This window comes from Falco rusticolus, chromosome 6 (genome assembly GCF_015220075.1).
Source record: "Falco rusticolus isolate bFalRus1 chromosome 6, bFalRus1.pri, whole genome shotgun sequence".
NCBI lineage: Eukaryota > Metazoa > Chordata > Aves > Falconiformes > Falconidae > Falco > Falco rusticolus.
In genome coordinates this window covers 86885093-86904074 of record NC_051192.1, presented here as the reverse complement: position 1 = coordinate 86904074, position 18982 = coordinate 86885093, and the positions used below count along the sequence as shown (strand labels likewise).

Here is an 18982-nt window from a genome sequence, read left to right as displayed (position 1 = left end):
GTGATTTTACTACACCATGAAAAAAATACTTTCTTTAAATTTGATTTCTTCAGGATTTCTTTTAAAACACAGTTCCGGTTAGACACAAACCTAATTACATAAATTAAAATGCAAACAGGGACGTCAGTCTTGTAACTCCTAAAATCACCGTCTAGGGTCATGCAGACATACAAAACTGTGATTGCTGTTGTGGTGTATGAATTATACATGTGAAAATAAAGCATTGGCCTTTTTCGCCCATGGTTTGAAATGAAGTGTGATTTGTATTGCAGCTTCGACAACTGTCACGAGTAAACCATCCCAATATTGTCAAGTTATATGGAGCCTGTCTAAACCCAGTAAGTCATAGCTTTGTCAGTATGACAAAAGGTGACTAGCTTAACATTTTCAAGCATCAATGCATAAAATGTGTTTTGTACACAAAAGCGTATATTTTACATAAATTTTGTATGGTTTAGCCATAATAAGGAAATACATAGATATGTAGGTTGGTTGATATTTTCAGGTTTTTGGTTTTTCTTTCCCCTGCTGTGAGAAATAAATTCTTTCAAGAAAAACCCAAAGTTGTTTCTAAACACAGATTGCACTTCAGTTTGTCAGAATGGCATCTGGTGTATTACACTTGTAGTGTCATTCACATCTACAGCCCTATTAATTGCAAATTAGCAATGTGAAAAGAAAATACATTAGCAACACATGAATCATAGCTTGTAAATCAGTTCCTATTCTCAGATATGCAGCTTTCAGGATTTGCTTGTTTTCTGCCACAGCTGCAAACATTCTCAAAGCAAGTACTGTGACAGGACAGATGTATCCTTAGCTAGTTCTAGTATAGGCTATTTAATTGATTAAAGTAATGCTGCATCCCATTTTTTCTTGGTACTAGTGAAATTTTTTAGACATGGTGTTTAAAATCTTTTTGTAAGCCACTATAAGCAAATGAATTGCAGTTTGAAGACGGTGTTTGCTTTTCAAGACTGAGAGGGAGGGAGGCCATTCTCTTCTTTCCTAACTTACAGTGGGAACTAAGTATAAAACTGATTTCTGTTTGCTATATGTAAATACATACCATTCAGACTGACCCTTTGATAAATTTTCCATTAGCTTAGGTATGGAGACTTTGCAGTTCATCTCAATGAACTTTACACTTACAAAAAACTGTTTTCCACCCCTGCATTTAAAATATTCCTATTTTTTTGTCCCCTCCCTGCCCCCAAAGGTGTGTCTTGTTATGGAGTATGCTGAAGGAGGTTCTCTATACAATGGTGAGTATCATTTCAACATAGTGTCTTCCTGGAGCTGAAGTACTAGTGTTAGGGCAAACACAATGTAAAATATAAAGTTGCTTCACACATATGTCTCCACCCTTGGAGATACTCAGAAGCCATCTGGACACAATCCTGGGCAACTGGCTGTAGGTGGCCTGCTTAACCCTGCTCAGGGGACCTCCAGAGGTGCCTTCCAACCCTAGCCATTCTGCGGTTCTTTAAAATTCTTAATGTAATTTTAAGGAGAAAGGAGTGTGCTTTTAAAACTACATTTTCAGTCCTCTGGTTTGTTTCTTGATACCAGTTTGTTATGTTTTATACCAGCCATTTAAGGTTTTCCAGTGGAACAGATTCCTTTATAACTTGTAAATTCCCTGAGCATTTGTTTAACATACTTTACCAGGGATAGCCAAGAACACGCAACATCTTTCATATTGAATTTCAACATCAAAAATTATGAAAAACATACTAAAAAGGGGAAATATTTTGACATTTCCATTATTTAACAGTCTGCAGAAGGGTATTTTCAGTTGCAGTAATGAGGCATTGATAATTACTTAGATGGAGCTTCTGACTGGTATGTTGTTAACTCCATTGTATCTGTTGTAATATGCAATAAAGTTCTTTTTAGTTTGTGCCTTTGTTTTGCAGTGCTGCATGGTGCTGAACCTCTGCCTCATTATACTGCTGCACATGCCATGAGTTGGTGTTTACAGTGTTCCCAAGGAGTGGCTTATCTCCACAGCATGAAACCAAAGGCTCTAATTCACAGAGACCTGAAACCACCAAAGTAGGCTTATGGCTCATACGTTGTATTTTCTCACAATTGGAATTTAAGATAATTTATAATGACTTATTTGCATTTGAAAGAAATAGCTTTAATTGTTACTGACATTATTGGATGTAGTGTATTCTGAATGAAAGCTGTGCGTTTGAAACTTCAGTTACAGAATGATGGTGCAAGGTACAGGATACGAACTGTACTCATTTACTTTCTGTTAAACTGGAAAAACATCCTGCTCCTGCCCTGTATCATGGAAGAGGATTTGGATAGGGATAGGGCTTCTTATCAGAGGCATTTACAATGCCCCAATTTTACAATGAGTTGTGGTGTTCAATGAACATGGGGTGGGAGGTTGGGGGTGGGGGTGTTTGGTTGCTTGGTTTTAACATCATATTTAATCCGATAAAATAGAGCTTTTCTGCAAATGGCCATCTTCCTCTGTGCCCTCCTTCTGCTTGTTCCACTACCCCTGCCAGAATCTCCCATCACTGTCCACTGAAACAAAGACATTTTCTACCCAGTCAGTTTGTTGATCTGACTCATTTTACAGCTTCAGATCTGGCTCCACAGATTAGTTGGAAACAGAGATTTGGGGATCATCAGGATCATTCCCTTTGGATGGTAGCCTGCCATTACTACAAGATAAAATTATAATTTGAAGCCACGCTTTAATTTTTTCTTGTATCCTCAGTTTTGATTTAGAGAGCTGTTAACATGTAACTTCAAGTGCTTTCATTTGAATAAATAGCTAAATTGACTGACATTAATAGGACTCTTGATCGTTCTTCTTTTGGTAAAATTGTTACAGCACTTGTTATTTTTCAGCTCTGCCATGTGAAAGACTAATTTTGGCAATATATGCTTAGCAGTTTACTATGGCTGAAGATTTTTACTTAAAATCTAGCATGTAGAAATAGTAATAAATTGCAATATGTATTTGCTTATTTTAAAATATTTTGTATGTTCAGATGACCTTACTTATTTCTCAAATTACAAAACTAAAGCACTGAGAAGCAAAGCAAATAGATATTCAGATATATTAAAATGATAGTTGTTGGGTTTAAAAAAAATTTAAAAAAAAATAAAAAAACCACCCAACAACAGTGGTTTATTACCAGACTATTTCATCCTACAGTTTTAATTTTTATTTTATTTTTTTCTTTGACAGTTTGCTCTTGGTAGCTGGGGGGACAGTTCTAAAAATCTGTGACTTTGGTACAGCCTGTGATATTCAAACACACATGACCAACAATAAGGGAAGTGCTGCTTGGATGGCACCTGAAGTTTTTGAAGGTAACTATAATTTACAGTGTCAATGTTATGTGTTCTTCCTAGGGATGCAACAGTGAATTAATTTGATATAGGAAATAAGAGCATCGTGTAATCTTACTTTATTTCAATCAGTGTATGAACGTTTGAAGTAACAGCTGAAAGAGTCTTGCTGGAAATCTAGCATTTATTTCAAAATCTGTGTGATTATGTATTGATCTAGTTATGCTGAGTTTTGAAGTGGAGCACTGAACTGACCATCGTGATAGTATTAGACAGTTAATTACATGAAGATATGGAATCTTTATTTGTGTCATTGTTGAGATTTACATAAGGAGTACCTTTAGACAACTGCTGTTCATTTTATAAGTAATTAAAATGCAGCCAGAGGGCTGTTTCCCCATGATTGTGCTGTTCCCGAGATTCTTAAGTCATTTCAAACTCTTCTGACATTTAAATTGATTGTCATTACTTTCACTCGCTATTCTGATCAGCTTGTATCTTTAGAATTCCCCTGTTAGTGTCTATAAATTGAACATAATTGCCTTCATTTCCAGTCCCCACTTTCTTGTAACTCCATCTTCATCTGCTTTTTGTGTAATCTAGAGGTTTGATGCACTTCCTTCTTCCTACATACTGAGGGACTTGTTATTAACAGTTAATTTAGTTAAGTAGGAGAACAAGCTATTTCTTGGAGTGTAGCTGGGAAAGACTGAGGACACTTGATAATTAGATATAATTGCTGCATGATTATCAGAGAAATAATCCAGTCAATATTTGATTGAAAATTAAGCACCTTTTAGCCATTCAGTACCTTAAATTATCATTGTAGTTAGCAGAGTGGTCTGGAGAAGTCATGTCCCTGCTTTAGGAAGCAGGTGTCCTGGCTTTGAGAGATTTGGCAAGTACCTCTGTGCAGCAGTGGTTTCCCAGATTCTGGATCCAAGTGGCCACTCTTGGTGTCCTTATTGTAGAGAGAAGCAGCAAATTATATGTGTCCATCTACAGTTTTAACAGGTTTTCTCCTGAACACTGCCTTTGGAGCTTTTGTTTTGAAGGTACCGTCTTCTCCCATATATTGTTCAGGGGACCCACCTAAGAGGGTGGTTTCATTCTGGTGCCTAGAAACTTTCCATTTTGTCACTCTGTATTGAGGCACCTGCTCTATTTCTTTAAATCTAGCTAGGAATGCTTCTTTTCTTGACATTTATTTATTCTTAAATGAAATTGTATAAGTAAGAGATATATTTTTCTTTTAGAAATAATCAATTGGACAGTCATTGTTAAAGTTAGATTTTTTTGAGTGGAAAGCCTTAATCTAAAATGGATTTTGAAATAAGTATATTATACTAGGGATTTGCAGTGCATATTCTAATTCCTCTGGTGTACGAATTCAACAAAGCAGAACAAAGAAATCTTGTATTACAAATTTAGTGCTGGACAGCAGCAAAAGCCTTCAGTTTACAGTTGGTTTTATGTACTTTTATCTGAAAGCATTTACTGATAACGACACAAATCTTTATACCAGAACAAGTATCAATGAAAGAAAGGAATCTGTGAGCTTTTTTTGGTGCGGCATATCAAATCGCTCTTGAAGCCGTCATTAAACTACTAAAATACTCATGTCTAATGTAAAAATTGTTAAAAATTTGTTTGGTTATGCAACTGCATCAGAATTCAACAATGGAATAAATGCTAACATTTTAGTACTGTTCTAGTACTGATGCTTTCAGATGAGAGCAATAAAGGCCCTAGAACTATCTGTAGATGGCAGAGTGCTCACTGAAGTAGCTGCCCTAATATTAAAATTTTCCCCCCATTTTAGCATTATAGGGTATTGAGAGCCTTGTACAGATCAAACAGTCTAAATAAAAACAGTGTCATTTAGATCAGGATAAAGTGAAAGAGAGCAAGTGCTCTAATTTGAGAACTCCCTTTAGAAGAAAATGTTTTAAAACTGCTTGGGGATAATTGGATAAATTGAGGATAGACTGTGTATATCCTACCTTGGTCTTTTACATAATGAAACAATACACAATACTGTATCATTCTTTTTGCACTCTCAGTTTTCAGAATTAGTCCAAGGCTTCTCAGCTACAAAATGGGATTTCCTTGCTCAATCCAGAAAATAACACTACTTCCTTGTCATAGGCTGTGGGTCACAGAAATGCTGCGGCTGCATAGATGAGAGAGACTGTTTTGCTTCCCTTAACAATCTGCCATTGTTTACAGATGCTTTTTTTGTTTCCCAGCACCTTTTAAACACCTGACTGGTGAAGTTGATTTTGTTACTCCCCTTCAGTACCTTTTGAACTCATTAGCCACATCAGCTATTTTGACACAGGTGTAAAGAGTTTTGGAGATGCCAGGTTCTTAGTTTTGTAAAATCTGTACCTAGGAGAAGTCCAGATTAGTGTCTTCAGTTAAAGATGACTTGTGGTTTGTGCTGCAGCCTGTCTCCCTTGCCGACTGGTGGGTCTGTAAGAACTAGCCTGAGAATATGCTGCTTCTCTTGTGCAGTTTGTTGGAGGTATGGGGGCAGAGGAAGGTGGCTTGTAGTTAGTGGAGCCTGTTGAAACTGGATGCTATATGATGGGTATCTATGTGAAACTACGCTTCTCTAATCCCACCATTTTATGAAATTATTTGTGTCAATGCTTTCTGTTTACATATTAACAAAAAGAAATCTCTTGGCCACTGGATGCCAATTTTGATCCTTGTTTGAAGACAGATTTCTGTTATTTATACGCACATATTGATGATCATGTCATTAGCTATTCACATGTATTTTTAGTATTTGTGTGAGTTATGGTTACAGAGCATACATTCTTTCTTTTCAGTCTCTGAACATTTTTATTCATTATTCTGTATCACCTACGTGTCTTCTGCACCTTTAACAGGAGTCTTAGAAATATTGAACTTATGGTCAAAGAACTTTAAGAAATGACCTGACAGAAAGAGTAAGAGTAATAAATGGAGAGGAAATAAAGCGGTGAGGAATTGAGGAATCTGCTGATGTGTTCATATGCTATTTTACTAGTTCTGCTAAAGACCTGTAAATAATAAAGAGCAGTAGGTATGACAGAGATGTTACTGGCTGGCATATTGTGACTAGCATGGAAGAAATGAGTTGAAAAATATTTGGAGAAAGCAAGCATAGTCAGTTAAATCCTGAATGCAAGAGATCTTATAAACCACAATTTATTAAGTTTAAATTATATAAGAAAACTAAGGCATTTTATCATTTAAGGATGACTCTGAGTGAAACGGATTGATTTCCAGAGGGAGGCATTCTTAACAATTCTACTGTCAAATGATTTCAGACTTAAGTTAGTGTGAATCAGCCAGCTTTAGAAAACTGTTTTTTCTCAGCAAAACAATTGTGAAATGAAAGGAAGCATACAGAGCTATTTGTCAGCTCAAACTGTACTTCTTGTAATGTGGTATATAGAAAAGAGACATATTAATGGCTTTCTTCCAGGTAGCAATTACAGTGAAAAATGTGACGTTTTCAGTTGGGGTATTATTCTCTGGGAGGTAATCACCCGTAGGAAACCTTTTGATGAGATTGGTGGTCCAGCTTTCCGCATAATGTGGGCAGTTCACAATGGTGAGTTGAAAATACTTTCATTACATTTGAAGTTGTCTGTTTGACCTGTAAATTTGTTAAACATTTTTAACTGTGAGCTTTAAATAACTAGTTTTTCTGGTTTATACTTCATTAAATATGCATTTTTATCATGAAGACTTAAGAGTTAGACACTGCTGGTTTCATGTCATGTGGGTTTTATGTTACTTGGCTGCTACAGTGCTTGCATTTCCTGCTACATGTAACTAGCATATGAACAAACAAGGGAAAAGGGCCATGTTCATTTAGTTATGACACTCCATTTTAAAAGTGATCTGAATTGTGCTACAAAAAAACCCCCAACCCATCCTCTGGATGAGTAATGATTAGCCAAGTTTTTTTTTTATTGGGCGCCTACAGTAAATGCGTGAGTTTAAGTAATTTGACTTTATATAGAAATGCTAGAAACTGTCGAATTCCTGCAGGACTACTAGGCATTAAAAATGTTGCTTTGCTTTTCATCTGTTGTTTTGTCTTTGCTGCTGGGGTTAAGGTTTTTTTGGTTTTGTTCTGCTGTTCGAATTGTTTTATATCTAGGTGCCTACAGGAATGGAGCAGGACTCAGCTCTCCTAGGTACTATACAGAACAGATTCTCAGGAGCTTAGGGTATAAACAGGAGACAGTGATTGGATTCAAATGGACAAAAGAAAGCAGTGGTACAACATTGGTCCAAATAATAGAGTGTAGTGTCTTCATGCTAGTAGTGTAACTTTTTTAACAGTGTGTTTTTAGGTACCATGGCAAAGCAGAGTTTTAAGAAGAATAAAGTAATGATAGTGAAGTAGTTCAGTGAATGTCTGCAAAGAGTTTCTGCCATTTGTGAAAGACCACATCAAAGAAAGCACGAACTTGTTTGGAAGATGTAATTAACAAACAAGCAGTGAAGGCCAGTACTTTGCCAGAGTGTCATTGCTTCAGTACTAAATGATAGAAGCTTAAGGTGAGCACAGGCATCCTATTCAACGAAGAGGAGAGAGAGGCGGACAGTGATAGGATGGATGAGCATTACAGTCATAATAACACACAAAGTGTTTGCAAATGGCATTTTTGAATGGAGAGATTCTCCATTTCAGTTTTTCAAGGACATAAGTCATTGAGATTAGGAGCGATGAGTGCCTCTCATAAAAGCATTGATTGTCAAAGTAAGTGTAAATGTAATAGTCATAAATCAGAAAGCCTCAGTAAGGTGCAGAAGTATCCTTTAGGGGAAGACAGATTCCCTGTCTGTCCCTGGTTTGGTTTTAAAAACTTACCTCTTTTTCTTTTTCCCCTTTTTCTTTTCTCCCCTGTGTGCCCCCTCCCCCCGCCCCCTCCATCCCCCACCCTCCGTTTCATAGGAAGGAAATGTTAGTGCGCTTCATCTCACTTGAAACCATTGTGGCACTCTTACTTGATGTATTACTTGTTATGCTTAATAGGCTTTTAAACACTTGCTGCTTTCTGTGCAAAATGTCACTACATCTCGTCTATTAAACACAACTGTATGTCTGTTAACTGTATTCGTTGTTGAAATAGTGAAGAGTAGAAACTGGAACCAAAAGAATGGATGAATAGTGATACAATTGAAGTAAAATGTGTAATTAAGAACATGTATAGACCATGAAAAAGTCACCTGAAATTGGTGTTTCCAGTGCTTAATAATTTTTCAGGAAGTTCTTAAGAGCAAAATCTGCCCTCAAAAATACTTCCACCACCACCACCACCCGGTGGTCTTGTAAGTACAGCATTAGGAACCAAAGACTGTTGCTAATTACTTCCTAGTTTGGCCTAAAGCTTTATTCTTCAGAAAGTGGTAATATTCATTAGCCATTATAATGTGTTGTATTTGGTCAGTCAGTGAATTTCAGACCACTACTGAAGGAAAAGTTTCATTTTCTTTCTACTAGTTTGTATGTAATTGTAACTTCTATGTAGTGCAAAGGAACTTTTTTTGTCAGATTTTTGCTGGTAAGAGAGAAAATTAAGTACAAGCCGTTTTTTTCAGACTAGAATTAACTATACATTTTCCTGTATTTATTTAGCAAAATACCAGAGAGAAATCAGTTGCTGTCAGTCATCTTATAGTCTGTTTTAACAAATTAAGGATTTTTTCTAATTTCAATTATAGGTACTCGGCCACCACTGATCAAAAACTTACCTAAACCAATTGAGAGTTTAATGACCCGTTGTTGGTCCAAGGATCCCTCACAGCGACCATCCATGGAAGAAATTGTTAAAATAATGACACACTTGATGCGGGTATAAAAATGTATTTTTATATCTTAATTATTCCTTAAGCTATTAAGTTGGGAAATTGAATTATGAAGGGTATGTGTTTTATCACACTCTAAAGGCAGGCTTGCATGTTTTCTCCTTTTGTCTTGTTGATAAAAATTTTCAGATTATTACAGTAGAGAAGGGAAATTGTTCCTCTCCTTATGGCAGATGTATACTAACTCATAACAGATTTGGGGAAATTAATAAAAATATTTATAGATGTATTTTAATGTATTACTAAAAATAAGTGCATTTATTTATCTTCTAATACATTACCATAAGCATTATATATAATTAGTATTTATAAATTATTTTATGAAGTCTTATTTACATAATTTTAAAACAATTGTTAATTACTTCTTAATCAAATCAATTGCGCTTTTTTTCACAGTACTTTCCAGGAGCTGATGAACCTCTGCAGTATCCTTGCCAGTATTCAGATGAAGGGCAAAGCAACTCTGCCACTAGTACAGGTACACTTGTATAAGAGAAAAGAAGAGCAACATGAAGTGGTGCAGATGGGTTATAAAGCACATTCTCATACAGATTTTGAACTCAAATTGCGAACGGTAACCTTTCCAAAATCTTAAGTATTGGCAGGTTTTTTGGGTTTTTTGTTTGTTTTGTTTTGTTTTTGTGGAGACCTCATACCACATCATATTTAGTATTCTCAGCCAAATGGTTTTTGCTGAAGTGTACCTTTAATGGAGAACAAGCATGTAATAACAGAGTGTCTAGGTTTAAAGTCTCCTCCTTCTTTCCCAATAAAGGCTGCTAGCAATTGACACTCTTTTCAGTCCTATGTAGTGTTAAAGAGTTGGCATTTAAAAATTTTTTACTTACCTTGAAATCCACATCTTCTTTTGGTTATGATCTCCACAATTTAACCTTGCAGTTGTTTTGTGTTAAGATTCAATAAATACAGTGATCAAGGAAATCGCTAGAAAGATGAATGGAACAAAATGTGGGCTAGGCTTTCAGGTAGTCTTGGCCTCAGAGAAATTCTTTTAATAACGGAAAATTAAGATTATTCAGTCTGCTCATTTTTTAAAGTACAGTTTTCCTACTTAAGTAGTTCTTAATCTTGAGTGTCTTCACCTTCTGCTGCTTGGTTGGTTTGTTTACTATCTCCAAACAAATTGCTGTTATTTTGGATAAAGTTTCCTTGGCTGCTTTGCAACTTTGTGACCTGTATGTTACAAAAATCTTTTCAGCTGTGGCATCTTACTGTACTAGCTGTTCTCCACCCCTCAGCCGGTGATTTGAAGATATGATCTATCTGTTTAAACTGTGAATATATTCCTCTATGGTTAATGATGGACTTTGTCATTAATTGTGAATGAGGTTGCTCGTCATGGTGCTAATAAAAATCTACCCCAACAGTTTCAGAGCAAGCTAAAGATTGACTTTAGAATGTCATCATAGTACTTCAATTGTGTATTCTTTTTCACTTTGTACATTAATGGATCTGTTGCAATCTTGCAGCTTGCCTTTCATTAAAAGTTTTCAGAAGTGTTGCTTTAAAGCAGTTAGATTTCTGAGAATGCTCAAGTGAAGAGATGCACTCTAGTACTTTTAATGAATTTTTTCAAATGTGTTTCCTTGTTACTTATTTCTAGGTTCATTCATGGACATCACTTCTACAAACACAAGTAACAAGAGTGATGTTAATGTGGAACCAGGTGACTTCCAAGGAGCTTCTACCAATGACACTATTAAACGTTTAGAGTCAAAATTGGCACAGCAAATGAAAAATACAGCCAAGCAGCCGGTAAGCCAACACATGCATTTTGGAGCCATAATAATGAAATGGACAAAGATCAACCAAAGTGATGTAACTGCTATGAAAAATTATGATCTTCTTTCAAAAATAGTACAAAATTGGAGCCAGTTAGTTACAGGAAAAGAACATGAAAGGTGATGGAAAAATATTCAGTGATTACAAAAAGGTAAACTGGAAGGCTCTAATAAGACCTGCAATGAAACAAAAGAATAGTTGATTTTATTTGAAGGGATTCATTAGGTGAAAAAAAGTATATTTGAAAATAGCTGCCTTAATTTAGAACCAAAATATTAGTATGACATGAAAGGATTAAAAATTTACATGAATTTTTGAAATACTATTTTTTTTTCAAGTAGGGTGAAAAAATACAACATTCTCTTGTGACAGCGTTGGCCTAATTCTACTCAATTTTTATCTGTGTAAGGTTAGATTCTCTTGAAAGTTGCAAATATTTGGTTCTTGTATGCCAATAATAGCTAAATTATTACCATTTATTGATTTATAGATTTTAAATCCTGTCACTTTTTAGAGGCACGTTATAGAAACATATTTTAACCTACATACTGTGCATGTCATGGAGGGGCTTCTGCAGGATTTTTTTTCTTTTCAAAAATGTGATTGTTGCAACAGGGTGATCCTGGTCGTTTGAGTTTACCCCCATCTCGTGGGAGCAGCGTAGAGAGCTTGTCAGATGTTCGCGTGCGACCACAGTCAGCCCTCGTTTCAGGAGAAGCCAAAAGGATGAGTGCTGACATGTCTGAAATTGAAGCAAGAATAGCTTCCATCACAGGTAAAATTAAAGGATGTATGGGGGATAGCCTAAGGAATTGGAAGGAAGGAGGATGTAAAACATGCATAGTCTTACAAAACGTTAATGCCGTTAGCCGTATGAAAGTACTTTAACTTCCCATGTAGTCTTTATTGTCCTTGTATGAATTGTGGGGGAAAACGGCTTCATTCACAGTTGTACACTCAACAAGGTTGAGCATTGTAATTGGGTACTTTTAACATTATGGAAGAGACTACCTTTGTTGAATTATGCTTTTACCTTTTCAAAAATATTCCTATTCCAAATGCACAACTTTCTCCTTTGCATCTGAAATAATGTTACTCCGTCTCTGGTAGCATACTTCTAAAATCACACTTCCTTCCAGGTTATTCCTATAATATTTTGAAATTACGACGTGGGTTTAAAATTCAGCATGTTCTCAAATAAGTTTTAAAATAAACTTTGTCAGATTTCAGAAAGGGAAACATAGGTAGATTTTATTTATCAGATTAACAAAGCATTGCTGTCTTTAAAAAAAAAAAAAAGTACAGGTGTTTTGCCAGGTTTCATTCAGGTAGCTATAAACTTTCGTGTTTAAATATTAAATCCTTGAGTGAATTGGAATTTATGTGTAAGTATTAATAATTTTATGGCGAAAGCAATCTTTATTCTTCCAGAAAAACAAATTAATAAACATGTCTATACTTGGCAAACACTTTCTTGTCTCTTTTCTTCATCAAAGATATTGTTTGTTAACCTATGCAAACTTCAGGTTTTAAGTTTCATATGTGAAACTTGTTATGGTATATAACCACAGATTTAAATAATCAAACAAAATTTCTTTGGTTAGTCCAAGGTTATTTAGCTGTTCTAGTATTTTTCAACTATTTCTGAAAACTAGGGTAATTGAGTAGCTGTAATTAGTAAGGAAATATGCATCATATTCTGTCTTTCTTGTGTACCATGACTATTTAGTTTTTGTTCTTCATTGTATTATGATCACTCCAAGATCTTGTTTTACTAAATACTGAAGTTACTCATGAAATAATACTTATTTTGCCCTAAACACTTTTTGCTCTTATGTTCTTATTTTAAAGCCTTATTCCAAGATCTGTCCTTTGTATTGTCAGTCTTTGACTGGATAATTGTGTAGCCCATCTCACCCTGAATATCTCTAAAGGTTTCCTAACACAGAAGGCAGCTGTGTACTGATTTGATAATAACAACGTGCTGGTTTTATTTTTAAATGTGTCAGGACTCACTTTGGACACTGACACTCCAAAGTCAATGTAAGTTTTTGATGTTAGTGGAGATAACCTGGCCCTCCTTTGTGTGAGTTTTTAATTTTTCTGGTTTGTCTTCCTTAAGTACCTTGCTCTGAATAGTAATCATCATTTCAGAATATTCTAAGATTATTCTTTTTTTTGAAATGACTGTAGGATTTCTTTTTCTTGAAACGAAGTGTATATTGACTGTAATAGTTAGGGGAAGGGAGTGGGGTGGGTTTTTAAGGAATCACTTTAGGCAGTAAGAACCACTAAAAAGAAGTGAGATCAAACCCATCTGATTGTTACTTTTTCAAAAAGAGCTGAAACAGCACTATATTCATTTTGCTTGTTTTTTAATCTTGTTGACTGTGTGACAGAAATGACATGTTGTGAACTTAAAAAAATTATGTGGCTGGGTGAGAATTGGGCTGTTGAGAGTAAATCACATCAAGAGTTGTTTAGTCGTCTTGTTCCATCTGTTGCTAGATTAAGTGTAAGAGTAAATCACATAATGCACATCACCATTACTTACCAAGTTTGACATGGATATGCTACAGTGTTGTACCTTTGGGAGATGCATTCAGACCTTTTGCTAAATAGGAACTATTTACCTTAAACTACACAAGCAGTAAAATAAAAAATGTATTATTAAATTTTATTCCAAAGCTTATAGTATTTCTTGAACATCATTCAAAAAGTACAAGGTTGATAGTGATACCCAGTTTGCAAAACAAAAAATCTTCACTAATAGGACAAAAGAACGGAAGGCAGCGACATTTGTCAAATGTAGTAAGAGTAAGCATTTTTACAGAGATGGACGAGATTTCCTTTAAAAGGAGGTGATTTAAAGAAACAGAAGTACAATGAATAATCTGGTTTATAGAATAGTTTGTACCCAACGCTAGAAAGAAAATGTTATATAATTTCAGGCAATCAAGAATTTATTTTGAATATACAGGTGATCTGAAATAATTTCATTTGTTCTCTTTTTGGATAATTACATTTGGTTTTCCCTTCTTTGTTGCTATGCTGCTTTCTGTGTTTGACTTTTGTGTTGCTAACTATAACTAATTATATGGTGTTGTAATGATGGCTAGTTCTGCATTTTTTGCTTTTTAACAGTTGCTTTACTATGTGTAAGCATGAGTGGAAGGCAATGCAGTTTATTCTGCATGACACATTTTTGCATGAACTATAGTTTAACCAAGTTTATGAAAAATGCAATATTAGGAATTTAATAATTTTGCTATTGCTATTTTAGTGTTTTGCATGTGTATTGTATATGTGTATTTTTTCAGCCTATTCCAAGCCTAAACGAGGCCATCGTAAAACTGCTTCATTTGGCAACATTCTGGATGTTCCTGAGATCATCATACCAGGTATCGCAGACCAGGTGAACGGGTCAATTGGTTAAGATGCCGGAATAATGATCAGACTGCTAAAAATACTTCTTGCTCCAGTTGCTCTAGGACAGAACTAGAAATTATTCCAATAATTTTTTCATGTCTCTGTAGAGAAGAGCATGGTATTTTATTGCAAGCTTACTTTTTTATCAGTAAAGGATTTGATAATCTAGTTTGAATTTACTTTTACTGATAAAGGATTTTTTCCTTTTATGATCGTGATGTTCAGAGTTTTCTTGTAGAGCAAAACTATATATGCAGTCTTTTATTACAATACCTCATCTGGTGAAAATGGAAGTAAGTTGAAAAATTTCTGTCTAGTTAATTATCTTGCCCTGATCTTTGTTGTGTTTGAGCACTCATTTTTTATCTAATAAAATATTGGTAGAGAAAAAAACTTAAATATATACAGAACTTCAGATTTACATGATACTTGTAATTAAAAAACAACAATCTATGTTATTCTTCCATTTGACTACGCTTTTTCTAGAGCAAAATGTGTCTGCATGAGGTATTTCTGTTGTGTTTAATGCAAACTAAAATTATTAGGAGAGTCTTCTGACAGGAAGAAAAATCAGTATAATGAGGCACCATAGCTGGTAATTTCAGTTGGGACTTTAATGAATAATTCTCATCTATCCCAAGTCTATATTTAGTTATCAGCATATCATTTTTCTTTCCCACTCCTTTTTTTGCAACCAAAGTGGATTTCCTTCTTTCTTTTTGTGCTTCTCAAAGCCTAAAAATAAGTATAATCGCTCCCAAACTGTAATAGGTATACCATCAGCGGTACGCAAGTTGCTTCAGAATGATTTGTAAGAGGCAGGAGATGCAAGTAATATCGTCTACATAGCTAATCTAGAGATCCGTTAAAAAACATGGAACACCTACTCTAAATTTGTGTTATCTGAGGAAGTTTCCTTGTAAAGCTTGACATCGGTATTTAAAAGTTGAATGCAAAAAATAATTTTGTGCAAAAGTTTCACATAACTTTATTGAAGTTTACATATAAAAATACAGAATGTCAAAAAGCAGATTCTAAAGAATAATAGCACTACCCATGAAGAGAAAACCTGTTTGGCATTGAGGCTAGCAAATCAGCAAGAAAGTTTACTAGTGTAGCCTTCCACTAATCTTGTAACAGTCCTGGCCTGCCATACATAAATGAAATCCTGAGAGAGCAAGGAAAGAGAAAGTAGAGATCTGTTGAGTTTTGCAACATTGACAGATGATGAGAGCCTGGTACATAAGCTTCCAGCTAACTGAGTGCCTCCTGTCTGTGCATGCTGTCTGCATGTGACAGCACTGAGGCTTCAAAGAAACCTTGACACTTTCATTACAGAATAACTAAAGAGTCAGTGAAAATGCCGTGTCGTTGTCACAAAATAGATTGTACCAGTCTGTTGGGTTTACATACTCAGTCAGGGAAAGTCCATTAGATATTCTTCACCTGGACTATTTTAATTGAGCTTGACAGGATGGGAATTCCAAGGTGAATTTGGGATAAATACAAGAGAAATAGCAACCTGTAGAAATGAAAGAAGGTACAGGATGTTGGAGCAAGCATATTAATGATTTTCTCAACATTTACTCTTTAAGGTATTTAAGTCTTAAATAAGCAGTAATGAAATTCACTGTTAATGTGTTATCAGAGGGAACTTCATAAAGAGCAGGATTAGAGTATCACAAAGGGTGAATTTTGTTGTGACTGGGGAAAAATAGAGTAAAATCCAGGGTCATGCACTGAGGGCTATACACCAGCAACAGGGTTTTTTAGTAAAATTACATGGGACCACAGCAGATCCATGCAGATCAGTCCCAGGTAGTATGAGCCACTAACGTGATGCAGTTGTGAAAAATTGTGAAATCTTAGGGTTCATTTCCAGGAAAGATAAGGAAGCACTAGCGCTATTTTTATATCTTTTATATATATAAAAAAGTATATTTACAGGCTTTTGTTGAGGTTTAATCAGAAGTTCCAAGTTACTAATCTAGGCAGAAACATACAAATATACAAGAAACGTATATGCACTCTGAAATAATGGTAAGAGCTCCTCTAGGATGGTATGTATGGAGAGTATAAAGAAGGATCTGAAAGCACGGCTTTTTTAGCCCACAATATGAAAACTGAGAAATGAATCTGCAGCTAAAGATTAGGAAGCGAGAGCTACTTAAGCTAAAAGACAGTATTGGCACTATGGAAAAAAGATGTGAATTGTTTCCAAATAGATCTAGAATATTTATTAGAAGTTTTGTGGTTGTCAGAACAACTCTCCCATAAGAATCCCAAATTCAGAAAAAAGGAGATTAATCATTAAATGATGGGGATGCGACCATCTGCCCAGTAAACTAATCATATTTCTCTGTATACTTAAAGCAGTTATTCAAAAGGACCTTGCTCAGTTATTCCTTTAAAGACAATATAACATAGCCTGTCTCTCACCTCTTTCTTTGCCCTACTTTCTCAGCACAAGGCTTTCGGTCCTAGTCTCTTAACACGCTTTTCTCCTTCTAGTTATACTTCCAAGACCCCCAAACTGGAACCTCTGTCTCAATCCCACCACGTTACATTTCTTAGCACTTCTGCCACGTACCCAGCTCCTCCAAACTTCCTTGGCCGGCCGTGTCTGTCAGTGGGGCGAGCAGCCCGTCTCCGTCCTTGGGGCAGCGCGAGTGCCAGCCCAGTCTGTGCCGCTGCCTGAAGTTCTGCTGAGCACATGGTGAAGCAGCTGCTCCGGGAGCGGCTGGGCACCATGCAGGCATGTTACCATGAGTCAGCTGCTTTGGGGCAGGGCTATTTTAGAAGTATGAGTACTACATCTGCTATCATTGCGGGGTTTTGTAACGTGTTGCCTCAGCTGCTTTTCGTCCATGAAATGATTATGCTACTGAGGTCGCAAAACACAAAGTTGTCAGTTGAAGGTAAAATGTTGGCAGAAGGGGAAGTTTCTAATATGTATTTGCTCCTCTTTCTAAATAAGCTTAAATAAGGGTGAACAGAACTTCCGTTCATTTCAGATGGCATTTTGTGTTACTCACTGACAAAACTTAGTTGATCCACTTTTCAGTTTCTGACTCCTTTTTCATGTAATTCATTTGCCAGGTTGTTTTCAGTGGTGGTATCCTGCAGCCAGCTAGGCGAGTGGAGTATCTATTTTTTATTTTCAATATATAGTATATATAATATATAGAATAGGTAAGAAGCACCAACATTTTACTTATATGTATATTAAAAATGAAAACCCTAGTGAATACAAAAGGCTTAAGTAGCTATGTTTAAAGAAACAAACAAACAAACATCTAGGTATAGTTTGTAATATATCAAGAAAAATAATCTGAACACCTTTTCAATACAAACCAGTCAAGCAGCATCTGGGAAATGTACCTTCAAGTACAACGTTTTCTTCACTGGCAACATTAGACATCTCATGCATATAGCACACCTGCATTAGGCTTTGTAGTTTTGTCATCTGAAACTGTGCTACAGCATTAAGATTTTCACAGCATTGACACTGGATAAATGAGTCCTTGGGATAGACGTATTTTGTTGAGTGTCTTTAGAAAGTGGATAGGAATGATAGATGCTTTAGGTATTGTGATTTTTCCGTGTACTTTTAAAAACAATATAAGACAGAAATCCTACCCTTGTTTCCCCAGATCACTTCATTCTTCTGGAATTCTGATCAGTGTTTTAACTTCTTTAAAATGTCTTCTAACACTGTTACATTCACGGATTGTCCTGCGCTCCGAGAGAGATTTGGGTCTTGTAGGTATGTAAGGAAGAGAGAGTACTGTGCGCAAATAAGAAAGTGTAAAAGGAGACGCAAGTATCTGCTAAAGGGCAAGGAGAAGAGTTCATAGCTGGTCTGGATATTTGGCAGGGGGGTGGTCAAAGCCTTCGTAAATTGTAGAATTTGTTTTTGCTGGAGCATGTGGGGCAGGACGTGATGGAAGTTTCCTGTTACTTTTGAATTTCATTTTAGAAAACAAACAACAGCATGTGGAATGTTTTATTTTTTGAGGCCAGGAAGTGTGTTTGTAATGTTTTATTTTTAATCTTAAAATCCTGTAAACCACTGAAATCCTGACAGAGTGCGTCAAGCTACTGTATATTAACTCCTGTGCATTTACAAAGCTTAGGTTTTATAATGAGAAGAAATCAGTTTCAAATGGACATAGACGTTAGGACAAGATCAAAACTGTGACAGGAAAGCATAGAGAAGTAGGAGTGATAATTTCAAATAAAGACTATATCTTGTATGTTTTTAAACTGATACTTGTCTTGAATCTGGAGCAATAAGTATTTGTTGATTCGTAGTCTGTTTCTGCTTTGTCTAAGCTATTTGCCAGAAGTCTGCAGTAATTATACTAATTAAAATGGCATTGCCTAGTAGAGCTTGCTCTTCCCTCATGCTACTAACTTAAGATTCTTCATTTAAAGGTGTTCATTTATTACAACACAGTAGTTTTGGCCCTTCTGACTCCCCCCAAGGCATTTTCATTTCTTTCTTGCACCCCACCCTGATTATTTTAACGTTTTGGCAGCCATGTTC

The 18982-nt window shown here is 35.7% G+C and overlaps 1 protein-coding gene across 9 annotated transcripts in view; it reads left to right on the top strand.

The window, feature by feature from the left end:
• The window catches only part of MAP3K7 (mitogen-activated protein kinase kinase kinase 7), a 47735-nt gene that overhangs the window by 12525 nt on the left and 16228 nt on the right, over window positions 1-18982 (top strand). For 5 of the 9 annotated variants that reach the window (XM_037391027.1, XM_037391023.1, XM_037391026.1 and 2 more), the window contains exons 3-12: window positions 273-338; window positions 1220-1265; window positions 1920-2058; window positions 3221-3345; window positions 6803-6931; window positions 9058-9188; window positions 9598-9679; window positions 10826-10977; window positions 11620-11779; window positions 14325-14405. In XM_037391027.1, coding sequence (XP_037246924.1) covers window positions 273-338; window positions 1220-1265; window positions 1920-2058; window positions 3221-3345; window positions 6803-6931; window positions 9058-9188; window positions 9598-9679; window positions 10826-10977; window positions 11620-11779; window positions 14325-14405 — 1111 coding nt within the window. Of the gene's footprint in view, window positions 1-272; window positions 339-1219; window positions 1266-1899; window positions 2059-3220; window positions 3346-6802; window positions 6932-9057; window positions 9189-9597; window positions 9680-10825; window positions 10978-11619; window positions 11780-14324; window positions 14406-18982 lie in introns of all 9 variants that reach the window. The other 4 variants (XM_037391028.1, XM_037391025.1, XM_037391024.1 and 1 more) reach the window with 2 other exon arrangements.